Genomic DNA, 18298 nt, shown 5'->3' on the forward strand with positions numbered 1-18298 from the left:
TTATAGTTTTATATGAGTTTCTTAACTTGTTTTGTTGAATTCTCAACAAATGCTGCAGCAGCGATGAGGTATGTTATGATTGGAAACCTTAAGGACCAAGATTAATAACTTGGTGTGTTGTTTTTCGATAACTTCCTGTCATTTTTTACCTCCACTCACATGTTGGCTAACTTCTTTTTCATTTGATCAAACTGATTTGTTGACTGTGCCCGAAGCTGTTCTATTACTGCCTCCATATAGGTGATTCTTGTTGTGCGGATTCCCTTAGACATCTTGATACCAGAATCGAGGTCCATATATACTGATAACATGAAAATTTATGCTTGAATAGTGATTCTAATGAACAATAAGTCTGTGAATAATAATTCCAATGAATAGGGTTACCACTGTAATCGTTGCTCGATACCATATTGACAAACTCAATTACTTATAACTTAATGCTTAAAAACGATATGTGCCTAATAGGGATCTCCAAAAAAATGACTCACAAAACTTTTCCTACCTTTTTAGTGTCGAACCTAATCCTACTTATTGACTCTCCTAAACTGATAAAAAGGAGACTATATTCGTAGAAGGAAACCCTAACTTCATAAGGAAACCACAATCAATTAGATAAACTATAAATAATAAAGATACTAGACTAATCATAAATTACTAAACATTCGCTTTTTTTACGCCTTTGGTAGACCCGATCCTACTTCCCCTTACAGTTGATATCAAACAGCTAGGATTAGCCTATTTGTTGAATGTTTTGAAGCCTTTGAATCTAATAGTTATTATTCTATAATTTCTTTTGTTCTTTTCTTCTAATCTTGTGTGTGTTTGAGCAATCCTAATTACTTTCCAAGTAGGTTATAACAACAATCGATCCGTAATAATGGTCAACAAACATGATTCACGTATCTTGTTCTTATCTGGCATGTTCTATTTTTGAATTAATTCGTGAAACACAAGGATTTATGTTTCACAAGTGTAACACCCATTTCAGGCATGTGACAATTCCTTTAATTTTCAGAACATTATTCTTGGGTGGTCACGACGTGGTGGGGCTTCACCACGACATGATGTTATTTTCTTGACCGCGGATTTAAATGACCCACCACGACATGACAATGGGTGCCACGACGTGGTAGTTGATATTAGAGACACCCTAATCCTTAGGATTTGAGCCTTATATAAAGGACATTATGGCTAGGGTTTCATAATCTTTCACCCCCATTACCCTCTCAATACCAGAAAATGTACCCCTAGCCTCTTCTATGTGTCATTGAGCTTTTTTTTGGTGTTCAATTGCATTTTAAAGGAAGAAGATGTAGGTGCTAACCCAAGGATCTTGCAACAACTCCTCCCCATACTTGTAATCAATCTCTAGACCATTTGTAAGTCCTTAAGTTTCCATCTTTATGATTCTTCGGTTGTAGATCTAGCTTTCTTAACTTATTTTGGTCCATAAGTGATGTTGGTTCATTTGATATGATAAAGGTTTCAACTTTATGAATCTCATATGAGCAATATATCTTGTAGATCTAGAATTTGGTTGGGAATCTTAGCCTTGCATGAGTTGTGGTCACCTTTTTCCCTTTTTGACCTATAAATAGAATCTACACATGCAATGAGAATGAATGTCTATAATGCACCCAACGTTATGTTAGATCTGGTATTAGAAACTCCTCTAGAGTTGGCTGGACTAAGGAATTTGAGGAAAAGTGCTTAATGGTTAACATCATGTCATGGTTTTTCCTTTATTAGACCTTTTATTGGAGATCTTGTCTTATTGAAGTGTATTAATGGATAAATTTGGAAACTTTATCCATTAAGATGTTGAGAAGGAGTAGATCTTGGATTTTATGCCTTTGGTTTTGAGTTAAAAGTAGCTTAACTTGATTAAGCTAACCAGAATGTTCCCCACGGCGTGGCACTAGGGCGCTAGAGCATGTCGAGTTGGGACCAGTCAATTGTTTTTTCGTCTTATGCCCACGGCTTATCCAAGGAAGGCCACGATGTGGAGGAATTGTTAATGGTTTGTTGATTTCTTTGACTTGAGTGGACCTTTGACCAACCATTAGTTTTGGAAGGTTGACTAAGGGTTTATTTTGTATGACTATCTAGGTGTGGATTACTGCTTGTATCGTTGGCAGTGAGGGCAACAACAGTTGATTATCATCTGAGATGTAAGTCACTTCACTGTACTCATGGGTCGAAGGCACCAATATCGACCCAGTAGATTATATATTTAGGATGATAGTTGTCTTTGTGAGAGTTGTTGATATGCATGTATGTGCTTGTTGTCTTTATGACTCCTGTTGATATGATTGTATGCTTAGCTATAAGGGTAAAATAGACCCAATACTGGTTGAAAGATACTAAAGGGGTGAAATAGAACCAATACCGATTGAAAGATACCGAAGGGGGTGAAATATACCAAGTACCAGTTGAAAGATACCTAAGGGGGTGAAATAGATCCATTAACGGTTGAAAGATACCGAAAGGGGTGAAATAAATCCAATGTCGGTTGAAAGATACCGAATAGGGTGAAATCGACCCAATTTAGTTTCAAGCTATTATGTATGTTTGGCATGTGGTATTTTGGGGAACTCACTAAGCTTTGTGCTTACAATTTATGTTTAAAATGTTTTAGGTACTACCGGTTTCAAAAAGGAGGGCCCAACTTGATCGCACTACATCCTCTAGAGATTTACTCCACATTGGTAATTTATGATTTTACTCTAATGTTTTGATAATACTTTTATTATGAACATCTTTTGGGATAATGAATTAATGGTATTGACTTATTTAAATGAAACTTTTACTTGGTATTTTTATGGCGTTACAAGTTAGTATCAGAGCCTTGGTTTGAGGGATTTGGGCACACTCTAGGGTGTGTCTGAACTCAAACTGAGGATTTCTAAAAAAAATTAAAAGAAAATGAATTTCTAAAAAGTTTTCTAAGAAAAAGGGGTGCGATACGGGAAATCGGCCGAGCACAACTAAGTTTTCCCAAAATACCCATACATGTGATATGCTTATTGCTTTGATATGAGTATGCAAGAATTGCATGCTAGATTAAGGCTAAGAATCTGCTCAGGATTTGCATGATAGAATCGTAGGAGAGGTGCCTTTATATTCATTTTAATTTATCTTTTTGAATATCATGCTAGTATGGATTCTAGATTGTTTGATAGAATGACATGATTTAAGTGAGGATCAAATGCTTCTTGCTTTGTACTTTTAGGGACCTCCAATATATTGACTAACTATTAATCGAATACGTTAGGCTACATGTAGTGGGGATTAGATTATTTTAGAAGGTTAGGTTTAACTCCATTGTGCAACTCTTGTTTGAGTCTAACATTTGTAGTGTAAGACATTGCAGTTGAAAAATTGTCTAGTGATTGTGGTATGTAATTGTATTCGTGAGGTAGTTAGAAGGTATTAAAGAGAGTCTCTTTTGTAGTTGATGGTGGGGATTTGTGTGAAGAGAACCCTAGGAAGCCTAGGAAGAATGTTAGAATGTGATTGTATAAGCATTTTCGAAAGAGAGATTCTAGAAGGAGAATCCAGGGAGATTAGAAATGTTGGTAAAAGTTCCTAGCATTGTATCAACAAGTTAGTTGGAGGATGCCTTTTTTTATGTTTTGTGGCCTATAAATGTTACTGCCCGAATGTTGCTTGATTTGTGTTTTGTAGGACCCAAATTGATGTAGGCTAACTACTAAATGCATATGTTAAGTTACATGCTACAAATGTTAAATACTTCTAGAATGATTTATTTGGCCTTATTGCACAGCTCTTGTTTGAGTCTAACCATTTTAGGTTTAGGGATTTTATTCGAAAGATTATTTATGTTTTGTTGCATGTAATTATACTCATGCAGTAGTTAGCTGATACTAGTATGGGCTCTTCATCAGCTAATGGCAGGGTGAGATGGGAATTCTAGGAGAGTCTAGGAAGCGCCTTAGAGGAGGTGGTGCACTATTTAGCGTTTTATACTCATTTGAGAATGGATATATGTGATTGGATCAGACGGTAATAGAGATAAGTAGTTACATAGAGGATCCAGAACGAATCTTGAGGAAAGTACTGATAGGTATGGAAGGTAGTATCGGGCTTGTACTACTAAAATCATAGGATCCATACTCGAATCGAGGAAAGCTTTTGGGAATTTTAAGGAGCTGATTGAGGGTATATTGTATGGTTTGGCACCATGATTCATTGCAATGTGTTTCCATCTTTTTCAGCTTATTGTTTATGGTTGTTCAAGCTGACGATGGGTTTGCTGGTTGTGTAGGCCTTATTAGCCCTGTCATTTTGAGTTTGAATGGTGCAGACCTAGATGAGTTAGCTGATTTGAGGTCTTGAGGGCCTTGCTTGAGGTAGTGCTAGTTGATTCACAAGACTCTAAAAGGAAGCGATTGTGATGATCGACTCGAGGATTGCAGCCAGAAGCTAAGTGATTAGCAGATGGATTGAGATGTCATTATCTATGACAAGGGGTTATATTCTTCCAGCTTTCTATGTTCGAAGGAAAGGGATAGCAGACATGTGGTTTTCAGATTAGGATGTAGACCAAGCATGGGGCTAGATGGTGGCAGTTTTGGCAAAAAAATATGGCAGTGTGGGAATGCGCAAGAGGATTCTTGTTGTATGGTCATATTGAGATGAGATTAAAGGTCTATTTCTTTGAATATAGGCAGGTCAGGTGCTAGTTGATGGTTTCAGGTGATCACGGAAGTGAATTGGGAACAACAACTTTTATTGTCTCTAATGTATCCCGACTATGAGAATGATGCCTTTTGTATTTATAAATAATGTTCACTATGAATTGTTTGTTAGGGATTGATAGGCGAGGTGTGTGGTAGTCTAATTGTTTCTAGATAAAGAATCGGTGCCATGAATAGACTGTCGAAATTATTGTTTGTGCATCTGCAAGGGAACTCTTGATGTTAGATGCAGTTATGATTGAGAGGCTTCCAAGATCTCCATCTGAGATTCAAAATCTCTTTGATTTTTCTTATTCTTTATCTGGAATATCATCTTGGCATTGTGTTATACATTCCAAGGGTCAGGGATGTTATGCATCTGGTTGATCCGGTTTGAGTTTTGGTATGTTACAACTCCATTTGGTGGTAGTTCGAACCCTAAGTAGGGGAGAACTAGGTATTCTACTTGGAGGATCATCAATCTGTTTGAGGTTGTGCTTTCAGAATAATGGGTCCCTAGAACCTAATGCGAGAGTTTGGCTTAGGATTTGGTCAAGTCGGGGTGCAGAGCAAGTTCCCATTGTATGTATGTGATCAGGAATGCATGAGGTATCTTCATGGCATGAAGATGTTGGTCAAGGAGCTCATTGTAGCCAGCGATTCCTTTCAGGATGCCGATGAAATGATCAAGAGGTGTTTGGGTCACTTAGGTTGAGTACCGGTTGTTGAGGGATTTGTTAGCTTGTTGTATAGATTGTTATCTATAGTCTAGGTCGAGCAGTTAATGATTGATAAATTAGATTCAAAGTTTGATGTGTTTAGTTCCACATGGGTTTTGGTTCAGTAGTGTGGGTCATCGGATTAGATATCAATGCATTCTCAATCGTTGGTCTTTCATTCAACGTCAATAGTTGTGGTTCTTCGAAAGTTTCAAGCTTTATCAGGTGAAGTTCAATGGATACGTCAACCTATCATCAAAATCTATACATTGTACCCTTTGGTTTCTGGTTATGGGCACCCTTAATTGTTGGTTGTGGAATTATTGTTCAAAACAAGCTCAAGTTTGGCGGACATCCTTAGTTATTGGAAATTCTGAAGTTGCGGCAACATTGTTTAGTTTTCAGGTGTGGCTTTTGATCTATGCAGACTTAGGCAGGGTCTTGAAAGCATTACTAAATAATTTTTGAAGTTTTATTGAGTTGAGTTGTGTATTGGTAGGAACTTTTTAGTGATGTATGATCTTTGTTTCGACCATCCATAAAGAGGTTTACGTTAGCGGTTGAGGTTTGTCATTTCGATTAGATCTTCCGGTACCACACCCTCTGGGTAAGGTTTTAAGGAAGAAGGAATGCAGCAGATCTAGGATTCATTATGGGTTCCCTTGACGGTGTATATTGTGGTAGTTTATCAAATATGGTCATGAGAGAGGTGTATATGGACAGAGTATAATAGCATGATTATATTTGGTCCAAATTTATTGGTATGGTTCTTACTTGGTTAGTAGCCTTTAAATTAGAGAAAGAGTACAACCACCTATCTTAATTGTGGGTTTTGTGCAACCATGATTTTGTTTGATTTTGCGTTGGTAAGTGTTATATGTTGTGAAGGGATTTATCCGTTATAGAAGGTATAGCTTATGCTATGTCGAGAGGGATATTGATTGGGATACTGTAGATTGGTGGGTTGATGGTTCAATACCTTTAAGACCATGTGATGATGGTTGTGATTTTTCAGGACAAAGATGGAATGATGGCGAGATCGGCGTAGTATCATTAGATTATTGTTCTAACGGTTAGAGGGTATCACGATGTATTGTGAACCATTGGTTGTATGACTCATGAGGGTGGGACCCGGTAGTCATTTGATTAAGAGTCTTAGGTCTCAGATCGTTAGTCTTATTGGCATGGTCGGGTGTTAATGCATTTAAGGGAGTCGGTAGGTTTAATGACCAATTGGTTGGGATCTTAAGGATAGTAGAAGTTTGTTTTGGTGGATGTATTAGTTGTGCATCGGAAGTCACTTGATAAATGTTGCAACTGTGGACCCCGTTTTCTTGAGGGCGGTTTATTAGGGGTTGGTTGCAACATTGGGTATTGGTTATGAAGTGTCGAGTCATGAAGTTTGTTGTAGATGTCTCGAGTGATTTGTCAAGTGGATGTACACCTGAGATTATAAGGGATTTGGATGCAATGTGAAATTCTTGGATCGACTGCCATTATGCTCGTGGGAGCAGTGGGTTGGTGATGACTTGTCAGGAAGTCAAATGGGTATTTAAGGTTTTTGCACATAACTTCCAGATTTGGGATTGGTTAAAATTCACAATCAGTATGTTTTGATGTATTCTTTCTGCATGTTTTGGTGGTGTTCCTAGTCAGATACTAGGGGCGGGTACAACGAATGGATGATCATCAGTCTTAGAGTATGGCTTCTAGAGTTTAGGGTGATGGGTTTCAAGTTTTGGTACTTTATCGATGAAGTTACTTGTAGTTCCAGTTTTTGAGAAGTTTTCCGGTTTGAGTGGTTTTCACTGGAAGTTGGGTCGTGTAGTTAGGGAGAGAAAAATAGTTGTTGCAGTCGAGTACTTTCAAGTCATTGTTTTGTTGTTGGTAGTTATGGGTTTCTGAGTGGTCTCTCGTATTTTCTTTATTAGATGCCTTGATTTCGAAGTGGTTAGAGGGGGCTAATGGAATATGTTGGCATTGTTTTCAGAGATTCTAACCAAGACAGATTTCAAGGACGAAATCCAGTTTAAGTGGGGGGGAGTTATAATACTCGTTTCAGGCATGCATCAATTCCTTTAACTTTCAGAACGTTATTCTTGGGCGGCCACGACGTGGTGGGGCTTCACCATGACGTGGTGTTATTTTCTTGACTGTGGATTTAAATGACCCGCGACAGTGTGTCAATGGGTGTCACGATGTGGCAGCTAAATTTAGAGAAACCCTAATCTATAGGCTTTGGGCCATATATAAAGGACATTATGGCTAGGGTTTCATGATTTTTCAACCTCCATTACCTTCTCAAGACCAGAAATCCTAACCCTAGCATCCCTTGTGTGACATTAAGCTTTTTGTGGTGTTTGGTTGCATTTTAAAGGAAGAAAAAGAAGGTGCTAGCCCAAGGATTAAGCAACAACTCCTCCCATCCTTGGAATCACTCTCTGGACCATTTATAAGTCCTCAAGCTTCCATCTTGATGATTCTTTGGTTGTAGATCTAGCTTTATTAGCTTACTTTGGTCCATAAGTGATGTTTGTTTGGATTGATGTGATAAAGGTTGCAACTTTATGACTCTCATGAGTCCTATGAGCAATATATTTTGTACATCTAGAATTTGGTTGAGATTCTTAGCCTTGCATAATTTTTGGTCACCTTTTGCCCTTTTTGACCTAAAAATGGAATCTAGACATGTAATGGGCATGCATGTCTATAAAGCACTCAACTTTATGTTAGATATGCTATTAGAAATTCCTCTAGAGTTGGTTGGACTAAGGAGTTTGAGGAAAAGTGCTTAATGATTAAGCCCATGTCATGGTTTTGCCTTTATTGAACCATTAATTGGAGCTCTTTTCTTATTGAAGTGTCTTAATGGATAAAGTTTGAAACTTAATCCATTATGGCATTGAGAAGGAGTATATTTGGATTTTTGAACCTTTGGTTTTGAGTTAAAAGGAGCTTAACTCGATTAAGCTAATCAGATTGTTCCGCACGGCGTAGCACTAGGCCGCCATGGTGTGGTGAGTAGGGACCAGTCGACTGTTTTGTCATCTTATGCCCACAGCATGGCCAAGGAAGGCCACAACATGGAGGATTTGCTAATGGCTGTTGTATTCTTTGACTTGAGTTGACCTTTGGCTAACCCTTAGCTTTTGTAGGTAGACTAAGGGTTTACCTTGTATAACTATCTAGGTGTGGAGTAGCACTTATGTTGTTGGCAGTGAGGCCAGGAGCAGTTAACCTAACCTAATTTGAAAGAAAATGACAATTTCAGATCGTTTCCATCCATCGATATCTTCTGCCTTCGACTTTCATTCTCACTAGTTCATTATCTGCGGTCCATCTCTCCTCCACCATCTGCGAGTTCCTTAACCATCTTTAAAGACCAAGGTACTTGCTTCAATTCCTCAAACGTGTGTGGAATTAGATTCAAACTATGGTTGTTTCATTGTTCGAAAATTGGTTAATGCTTATAGTTTATGAGTTTTAGCTCATCAGTGCCTTCTTCAAACTCCTCTGGTCCATCTCTTCTCCACCATCGGAGACCAAGGTTAATACTCTGATTCTTCAAATCTGTTTGGAATTAGACTCAAATCATGACTGTTTGAGTTATGTTTGATGCTTCTCGGTTGATGCTTATGGTTTATTGTTTGATGCTTCAAGCCATGAGATTTTTCCATTTGAAGATTTGTCATCAGATTGTGTTTGATGCTTATAGTTTATTGTTTGAGATTTTTCCTCCCTGTTTATGGCTATTTCAAAAGCAACATAGAACATAGTAGTAAAATGATATACTTAATCAATTGTTGTCCTAATAGATGTTATACCCTAGAGAATTCACTGCCCACAACAAGCCAAGAGACTAAAGTGAACAACTTTTGATTAATTCCATGAAGAAAACTTGTGATTGGTTTGCTTTCAATCTTTTCAAATTGTTTTCTTTTATACTTTTATTTTTGAAGATCTGAAGAGACTTGATTTCAATGTTAATAGACTTTTCTCCCAAGAGATCCCAAGTGATGTTACAATCCACAAAGGAGGTGTTTCTTTTTCATTACAAAAGGTAAATTCATGTATACCCTCTTGATATTAATCCTCTTATGTAAGTTTATATTTTATTTTATCAACTCTATGTAGTTTCCATTGCTTTCAACTTTTAAAGCATGGTTACATAAAAAAGTTAGTATCCAACCCCAAAGATTTTGATCTTTTTGTAATTGAAATCTCTGATATCACTAGAGAGACTCTAATGGATTTGAACTTGCAACAAAGTTTTTGTATGGCATTAACTTTGAATTATCAACAGAAAACATTTCCATGGTGAGATGTGTTTCAGAGTTTCTTGAAATGACAGAAGATTATGCAGTTGGTAATCTTATAACAAGATTAGAAGCTTTATTTAAATAAAGTAGGACTTAAAACATTGCGTGGTGTTGTTTCCATTTTCTGGAAACATAAATGCGGTCTTAAATATTGAAGTTTGTTTAATTTTCTTATTAATTAATGTATAAGCATAAAACACAACGAGATTGTGGATTAATCATATAGATTTGTTGTAGAATTAGTTAGCGCATTCGATTTATATCTGCATTTTGGGTTTATAGAATTATTTAATGATTTTTTTAAAAGATAAAAATAGTACCGGTTGAATATTAAAGAACTAGGATATAAAGAAAAAGAAGAATGATCTTGTGATTTGTAATAGAATTCGATTTGTGCATGAAAATTGGGTTGTATAGCCACACAAAATCTATCAAGGTATGGAAAATAAAACTTGGTTTACATATGGGAACCAGGCTTTATTTCACTTATATGAACCGGTTGCAAAATCGAATCCTATTGAGTTTTCCGCATAGGACTCGCTGAATATAAGACCGGGTTGAAAACTGGGTTTTATAAACCTTTTTGTAGTAGTGATGTACATTAATTTGTTAACGACTTTTAGTCGAGAGTAATGTACTTGGTTTGATCATATTTCCTAGTTGAGAAAGAAATTTAGAGACAATTAAGGAGACTCGGGAAGAAATTTAGATATTTTAAGAGAATTTCACAAGAAATTGTTGTGAAATCAAAACTAATAGTTCATCATTATATCATACCGGAGGTAGTTCCTCTAACATTTTCTTAAATCATTAAATTAATATCAGTTTGCAAAAAAAATGTCTAATAAAGTTATCAAATTTATTTTCTATCAGGTTGTTACTTTGCAAATTTAATATTAGTTTGTGAGAGTATTTCTTAGAAAAAAATGATCATTTTAACAAATAGTTAGGATATCTAATAGCTTCATCAATGATTTCTAATAAAGACCAAGGTCGAGTGGTATACCCATCACGAATCCGACAGCGGTCTAGGTGGCCATGAAAATTTTCCATGCACACCAGCTCGAGGTTTCACGGTGATCCGTGATCGTGATTTTTTGTGTTGGCGATGACGAATCCAAATGACCAATCGTAGACCTTTTATCTTTTTGACCGTTTAACAGTCATTTTTCAAGTTTCTAATTTTTTTTTTACAAACTCAATACCTATGAATAAAATTCTCATTTTTCATCAAATTTTAAATATTTATTCTCTAAAAACTCTCATTTTTCACCAAAAAACACATGGATTTCTTTAAAAATTTTGGCTCGAATGATGAGGGAGAATTCATCTCAACCTTCTTCGATGTCGTGCAACACCATTACAATGAATAAAATTCTAATTTTTTTTACTTATATTTGTTTGTTTTTTTAATTATAGGTTATTTAAGTAATGTAATATATTTTTTTTTAAATTCTAGGTTAATTAAGTAATATAGTTTGAAGTTGTATTCTTATTTTTTATAATTAATAAAAAAACTAGTTAAAAAATTCAATGATTTTTTGTTATTTTCAAAAAATGTAATTTTATTGTATTTTTAAATTAAAAATAATAAAATAAAATGATATGGAGTGGTGAATGGTGGTATCCCATAAGTTTATAATAATTAGTGGTGATAACGTAACATCCACCATTATAATGATTAGTAATAACTATAACGAATGGTATAATACAAATATAAACACAATTCATGCTTCTTTCTATTCTATTCACAACCCAATCCAACCAAAACATTACACACGTTGCTAACGGTTTGCATATTCCATCTAAATATAATAGGAATCGAAACATTTTAATGAGTCGGATAATTAAGTTAACTTTCTATGTATACACACCACAAACCACATATATTAAAAACAAATAAGAAATGCCTATTTACATCACTTCCTTCTTCTTCCGAAACAAAAACAAAGTAGAATGACATACCAACCACCATCGGGGCGTTGGGGGAGGGAGAGGCAGCAAAATGGATAGCTGCATACAAATATAAACACAATTCATGCTTCTTTCTATTCTATTCACAACCCAATCCAACCAAAACATTACACACGTTGCTAACGGTTTGCATATTCCATCTAAATATAATAGGAATCGAAACATTTTAATGAGTCGGATAATTAAGTTAACTTTCTATGTATACACACCACGAACCACATATATTAAAAACAAATAAGAAATGCCTATTTACATCACTTCCTTCTTCTTCCAAAACAAAAACAAAGTAGAATGACACACCAACCACCATCGGGGCGTTGGGGGAGGGAGAGGCAGCAAAATGGATAGCTGCACAAGGTCTTTTTTTGTTCGTCCTGAACCTTTAATAATATTTAATTTTTCAGGACCGGCCCTCCATCCACACACACACTTTCTCTTCTTAATATCTTAATTAAGAAACCAACAACACCATATGTCGTACTCATTGCCCCCAAGAAACCAGGCTCCTATCCTTATCATCTTCGGATACCGGCTTCAGAGAGCGAGGAAGAGGGAGACTTGATTCTGACACTGATGTTGGTAGTGATACTATTGGTTGTGGTTGATTTGGTTTTGGACCATAAGTGAAAGATAGGTCCCTGTTAGAACCAAGTGCCAACAGTTCTTTCTCCTCTAACCCTTTCGCAGGGCCCAAGCTACAACGATCAGTCGTGTGCTTTGCTAAAGCATCTTTAAATTTCTTGATCTGCATGATAACAATACTTGTTTCTTTAGCATTTACATTAACAAAAACCAGAAAAACGGTGAAAAAGAACAAACCGTGGCATTGGTGCAACTAAAGCCGCAAACACGACCTTCGGCCCCTCTATAAAAACGAAAGAATGGAAGAACATGAACGTTGAGGCTATAACACATGGACTTATGCTCCTCGTAGTTCACCTGTAAAAACTGTACGTCGGGATTCATCTCCGCCAATTGACATATCTACAATCACCACAAAACATCAATATCTATTCATCGTATTCATGTATATAAATATATGGAAAATATATAAGGGTACCTTGGGATGAAGAGCTCTACAGCCTCCACAACCAGGCGAGAAGAAATCAACGATGACCAGCTTATCACCTGCATTTAGAAGAGTGTTGACGAGATCCTCTGCTCCGGTCACCTCCTTCATGTTCGGTTTAAGACCTTTCTCCCACCATTTTAAAGCTTTCCCGATGCTAATACCTCTTTGTTGACCTCCGACAACCGTTCTCCGGTCAATAGTTTTAGTGCCGGCTGATGATCGGATTGTGGAAGATGCTCTAAGGTTTGAAAAAGCTGGCATCTGAATCATCACCGGCGAAAGTTTCTTGAATCTATCACATGCGTTATCATTATTGCAGGCTGAAAACTTAAAACTTCTACTAATCTTCCCTATGACATCAACCATTTTTTATTTCCTGATTTACTTGATTTCCCCAGATGAAATTGCTTCAAAACGAAGATTCAGAAAATGAGGTTTTGGGTTGCTTGCTCACCTGATACGTGTAAGAATGAGGAAGTTCGCGGGAATTTGAAGAAATTATCTGGGGTTGTTGCTTTCTTCAATTTCCTTTCAAACGACTTCGTACTTTGTTTTTTAGAATCTTGATTGTTCGCCGTCTACTCTAGCATGTCGATAAGATCCGACGGCAGTTATGATGCCACTCTGCTTTAGCATGTCGATAGGATCAATGGCAGTATCCAGGGCCACTCCTTTTGTAACAGGTCGATAAGATCGGATGGCAGTAACTGCTGCCACGACATAAGCCTATAGTTCTAATTTTGGCCCTTGTACTTCTCATAATATTTCATGTTTCAAAACTTTCACTTAACTTGAGTTAAGCATCCACACAACGCTTTGAAGATTATAATCATACGATTATTACAGGTTTAGTTAAAAGTTTGGTTTTTTTTTTTCCAAAGAAATTTAAGTTCACAAAACAAAAGTAAAAAAAAATCAATATGTAAGGTATTTATGAAATACACTTTTCTTTTTAAACGAGGGACTACATAAAGGGACAGGTACCGATAGATCGGGTCTCAAACTATATATTTCTAAGGGCTATTGTTATTTAAAAAAATCATCAACTCCATCTTTTATATTTAATGATGGGTTTTATATAAGTGTGTTTTTCATAAAAACTACAATAAAAATCTTATAAAAATAACTAGTTCATTTTTAAGTTTAGGGTAAATTAGGCCTGTCAAATCGGGCCGTCGTGTCGTGTTTTTGTCTGACACGACACGACACGACAAGGTTTTTTGTAACACGAACACGACACAACACGATGTCGTGTTTTTTTTCACTAACACGAAAACGAACTAATTAAAAAACGACAACACGACACGACACGACAAAGATAATATTACATAACTATTATTTTATTTAATTCATATTTAATCATATATAACACGATAAAAACGACAAACACGAAAACACGACAAATACATGCTCAATCGTGTTAATTTCGTGTGGATTTGTAAACACGAACACGACACGACACGACATTGTGTTTTTTAAACTTAACACGAACACGACACGAAAACGAATTCGAATTTTGATTTCGTCCTGATTTCGTTTCGTGTCGTGTATTTTTGTCGTGGCGTGTCATAAATTGACACCCTTAGGGTAAATTACACGGATGGTCCATGTGGTTTAGGGTAATCTGTGTGGTTGGTCCGTAATAATTTTTTTTAACTCGGACCATCCCTACTTTATACTTTTGTTGCACGCTTAGTCCCTATCCGTTCTAAAAAGACTAATTTACCCTTATCCATTTCTTTATTAATTAAATTTTTATTTATTTATTTATTTTAATCTTATTCAAATAAAAAAATACATGTGGGCCCCTCCCTCCTTCCCCTTCAGCCTTCTTCTTCCCTCGACCATTCTCCCATCTCCGATTCCTTCATCCCAACTCCGGCGACTTCATTAAATCCCCGACAAACACCCACCAATCAAACCCTCCTTCGATTCAAGAACCCATACCATCGAATCCTCCTCCCCTCCCTTGCCTCCTTATGTTTAGTCGTCGGAAAATCTCACTCCTCTCACTGGAAAACGCCGGACTCCACCAAAAAAAAATAGATTCCATCAGACTCCTTTCCGCCAGAAAACGTCAGTCTCCACCGAAAAACTCCGATCTCCTCTCAAGAACCTACATTACCGACCATTTTCACCCTCTTTGGAAACCTTCAAATGACGTCGGTCCCCCTCCCATCCACCTACTCACACCACCCCTCCCTCTCATTTTCTTCTGATCGTACTCCTCGTATGAACCACTATCAACGATGAGATCAATCAAGCAAAAATCAAATACTAGAACCCAAATGAAAACCAAAATCAAATGACTAACACATCTAAACACACCAAAAATGAAAAATTGATATCTAAATAAGACCCAGATCTGGAAATCAAAATCTAAAATCCAATTATCGCAAATGCTTCATCCAATGACCCGTCAGTCTATCACCAAGAGTCACATAAACCCAAAGAAAAAATCACACAACACTTCGACTAATTGACCTCTGTCGGTTTCAATGGAAGGAGACAAGATCTATAGAGAGAGATCGATTTTCAAGGGAGGTGTTTCTGTTCGTCGGTAACCCAGATCTAGGGGTGATTTTTTTTCTTTGGGTTTCCAAAACTCGTCGGAGGTAAACCGATTGTGGTGTTAGGGGTTGCAACATTTGTTCTGGTGGTGAATCGTAGAGATAGAAGAGAAGGTGATGATGAGTGAGGATTTTCTCCAGCAAATGAATAAAAGAGGCTGACATATATTAAATTAATATTTTTTCCACTTTCATTAATATGTTTTGAATTAACTGATAATTTAAAAAGAGTAAAAAAATCAGTAAGGTTAAATCAGTCTTTTTAGAACGGATAGGGACCAAGCGTGTAACAAAAATATAAAGTAGGGACGGTCCGAGTTAAAAAAAAAGTTGTTAGGGACCAAACACGCAGATTACCCTAAACCACATGGACCATCCGTGTAATTTACCCTTAAGTTTATAACAAAACCAGACCATTTAGGATCCATTTATAAATGTTAGAATGATATTAAAAACAACCAAAGCGTGTTTCAGAATGACAATCTTTGAAGTCTTTGAATCCACCATGTTTTAGGGTGTTAATGAAGATAGAAAAATCAAAGTGTATGGTTTTCTCTACGAGTATTCACCATCAAGATAAGCCACTTGGAATGTGAGTTTCTTCTTGCATTCTTGAGTGGCTTCAGCTTTAAGTACTTAACTCAAATAAGCACTAAAGGATACAAATCAAGAGGGCTTCTAATCGCCAACACTTAACTTCAAAAAGAAAGATGGAGAGACCACAGAAATCTACGACTTTCTAGAGAAGAAAGGGAAAAAAGATGCACTTGAACAACTAGCCAAAATTCATGCAAGATACACTATTTTATAGTTGCATGCAAGATAAGGCTTGACATTAAAATACTCTAAAGTATTGGTAGCATTTAGGAGCACAGGAGACAAGGTATGAAGGTTGACAAGCAACCTCCACTCCTTTATATAAACTTTCGTCCATACCTTGATAAGGAAGAAGAATTGTTATAAATTTTATAAACTCAAAGTTTATAAAATATTAACTTTGTCTTTAGGTAAAAGAAAAAAAATCAACTAATCCAAAATGTTGTGCATGACTTATTAATCGATACCATATGAAATAATGACTAGTTATGTTGTCTTATAATTATTATTTTCATAAAAAATAATTATTCCCTAATTAAATAAAAGAATCATATATTATTAGCAATATCACTCAATAATGATTCTTGGGCAAATAGATTTAACAATCTCCCACTTTCAAAATATTCATTACAGATTGACATAGACAGTAGTTGGCGTCTAGCAACGGCCTACTGCCCCTAACAACATATGAAGGGTGTCATCTCATCAACAGTCAACTCTAGGAGCTCTAAGCTATAATTGTTATGAAAGGTGTTGTATCATTTATTCTTTTATCTCAAACATCATGTTGAACATGAGATATGGATCACCATCAATCTCATTTAGTGTTCAACTTTTAGTAAGGCTTTAGATGTCTAACTCTCAACGAATAAGAGGGAACAAATCCCATCTTGACTATATACGCCTTTCATGTAGTTCATGTCATACCCAACGATGACCCTTATGACTGCATTTTACGGAATAGCATTTAACCATGTCAAAGCACAATAACGCCTACACTTTAAGTCCCAAATATGTATCTCAAGTCTAAGAATACAAAGATACAACCTTGATCAAAATATCACTCATGAATACGATCCATAAAGTGATTTTGATATGGGTCAAGTACAATACTTAGTCTCGTAATCAAGTACCTTTGAAGTTGGTAGCAACTCTTGTTATTCTCATCTCCATGAGAATCAACCAATCCACTCCTATTAGTCTTACCTCATGGATGCTCCCATAACTATGAAAGACTATAGACATTTAGAATAACCTAGTTATTCAAGGATTTAAACATGCTAATATAGAACACAAAAATTATTTAATGAAAGACTCATATCCAATATATCAACTCATCACAATATATTTTTCTTGTATTGTTCTAATATCCAAATACTAAATTTCAATCAAATACATCTACTTATATCAACAAGGCCCTATAACACCAGCTTGACTTTCATGTTTTAGCTAATGAACGAGCTTGTTAAGTAGATTTGGCAACCTTGATTTGTATAAACTTCTCGAATACCTACATTTTCAGTTATATATATATATATATATATATATATATATATATATATATATATATATATATATATATATATATATATATATATATATATATAACTCATATATAGAGAAAACTATTGAGAATGTATTTGATGCTTAAATATGACTTAGATACCACTACTTGCGTAATGGGATTATTCATAGTCATGATAAACTATACATTAAGCATCTTTGTATGTGGTTCCCCAAACAACAATGTACTCTAACTCTGGTGTGTAACTGTAATTAAAATCTACATGGAACTACTATCCATGTAATTTCTCTTCATTCATAATTAGAACACTCCCAATTGAGAAACATCTCAATTTATTTGAAAGTTTAGCATATGTGCAACAACTTAAACATAGCTTCCTTTCAACTATTCCGTAAATTAGGAATATTCCTCTAGTTCTTGCAAGTACTTTACAATGTTCCTTTAATTCACACCATGACTTGTTCTCGGATTATACTGGTATCAGTCGACATGCTCTAAGCATACGACTTACCTAACCTTCATGCATAGTTATGACATATAGATTAATCCAATTGCAGCAACATATGTAATACAATTATATTATCTAGTTCAAAACATTGCACGAAGATTTTGAGGAGTGCTTAAAATCATGGCATGTGGTATTTTACAAGATAAACTCTCTCAGGGTCTTATATCTTAAGCTCCTTAAGATCCTTGACAATTAATACAATTTTACTTAATTTTTTAAGTTGTCATGGTCTATTTATATAGATTCTTATTCCAAGAATTAGTATGTCAACTACATATAATACTAGGAATGTTACTTCGCTCCCACTAACTTTA

At 35.8% G+C, this 18298-nt stretch overlaps 1 protein-coding gene across 1 annotated transcript; it reads right to left on the reverse strand.

The window, feature by feature from the left end:
• Positions 1–11866: 11866 nt before the first annotated feature.
• LOC145029034 (thioredoxin-like 1-1, chloroplastic) lies at positions 11867–13261 on the reverse strand. The gene is made up of 3 exons (XM_078977684.1): positions 12773–13261; positions 12532–12696; positions 11867–12457 (listed from the first exon to the last, which is right to left on the reverse strand). Exons 1-3 carry the CDS (start codon positions 13148–13150, stop codon positions 12194–12196), a joined length of 807 nt encoding a protein of 268 aa, XP_078833810.1. The 5' UTR covers positions 13151–13261; the 3' UTR covers positions 11867–12193.
• Positions 13262–18298: the final 5037 nt, after the last annotated feature.

Source organism: Lactuca saligna, chromosome 2, assembly GCF_052625555.1.
Source record: "Lactuca saligna cultivar CGN05327 chromosome 2, ASM5262555v1, whole genome shotgun sequence".
Classification (NCBI taxonomy): domain Eukaryota; kingdom Viridiplantae; phylum Streptophyta; class Magnoliopsida; order Asterales; family Asteraceae; genus Lactuca; species Lactuca saligna.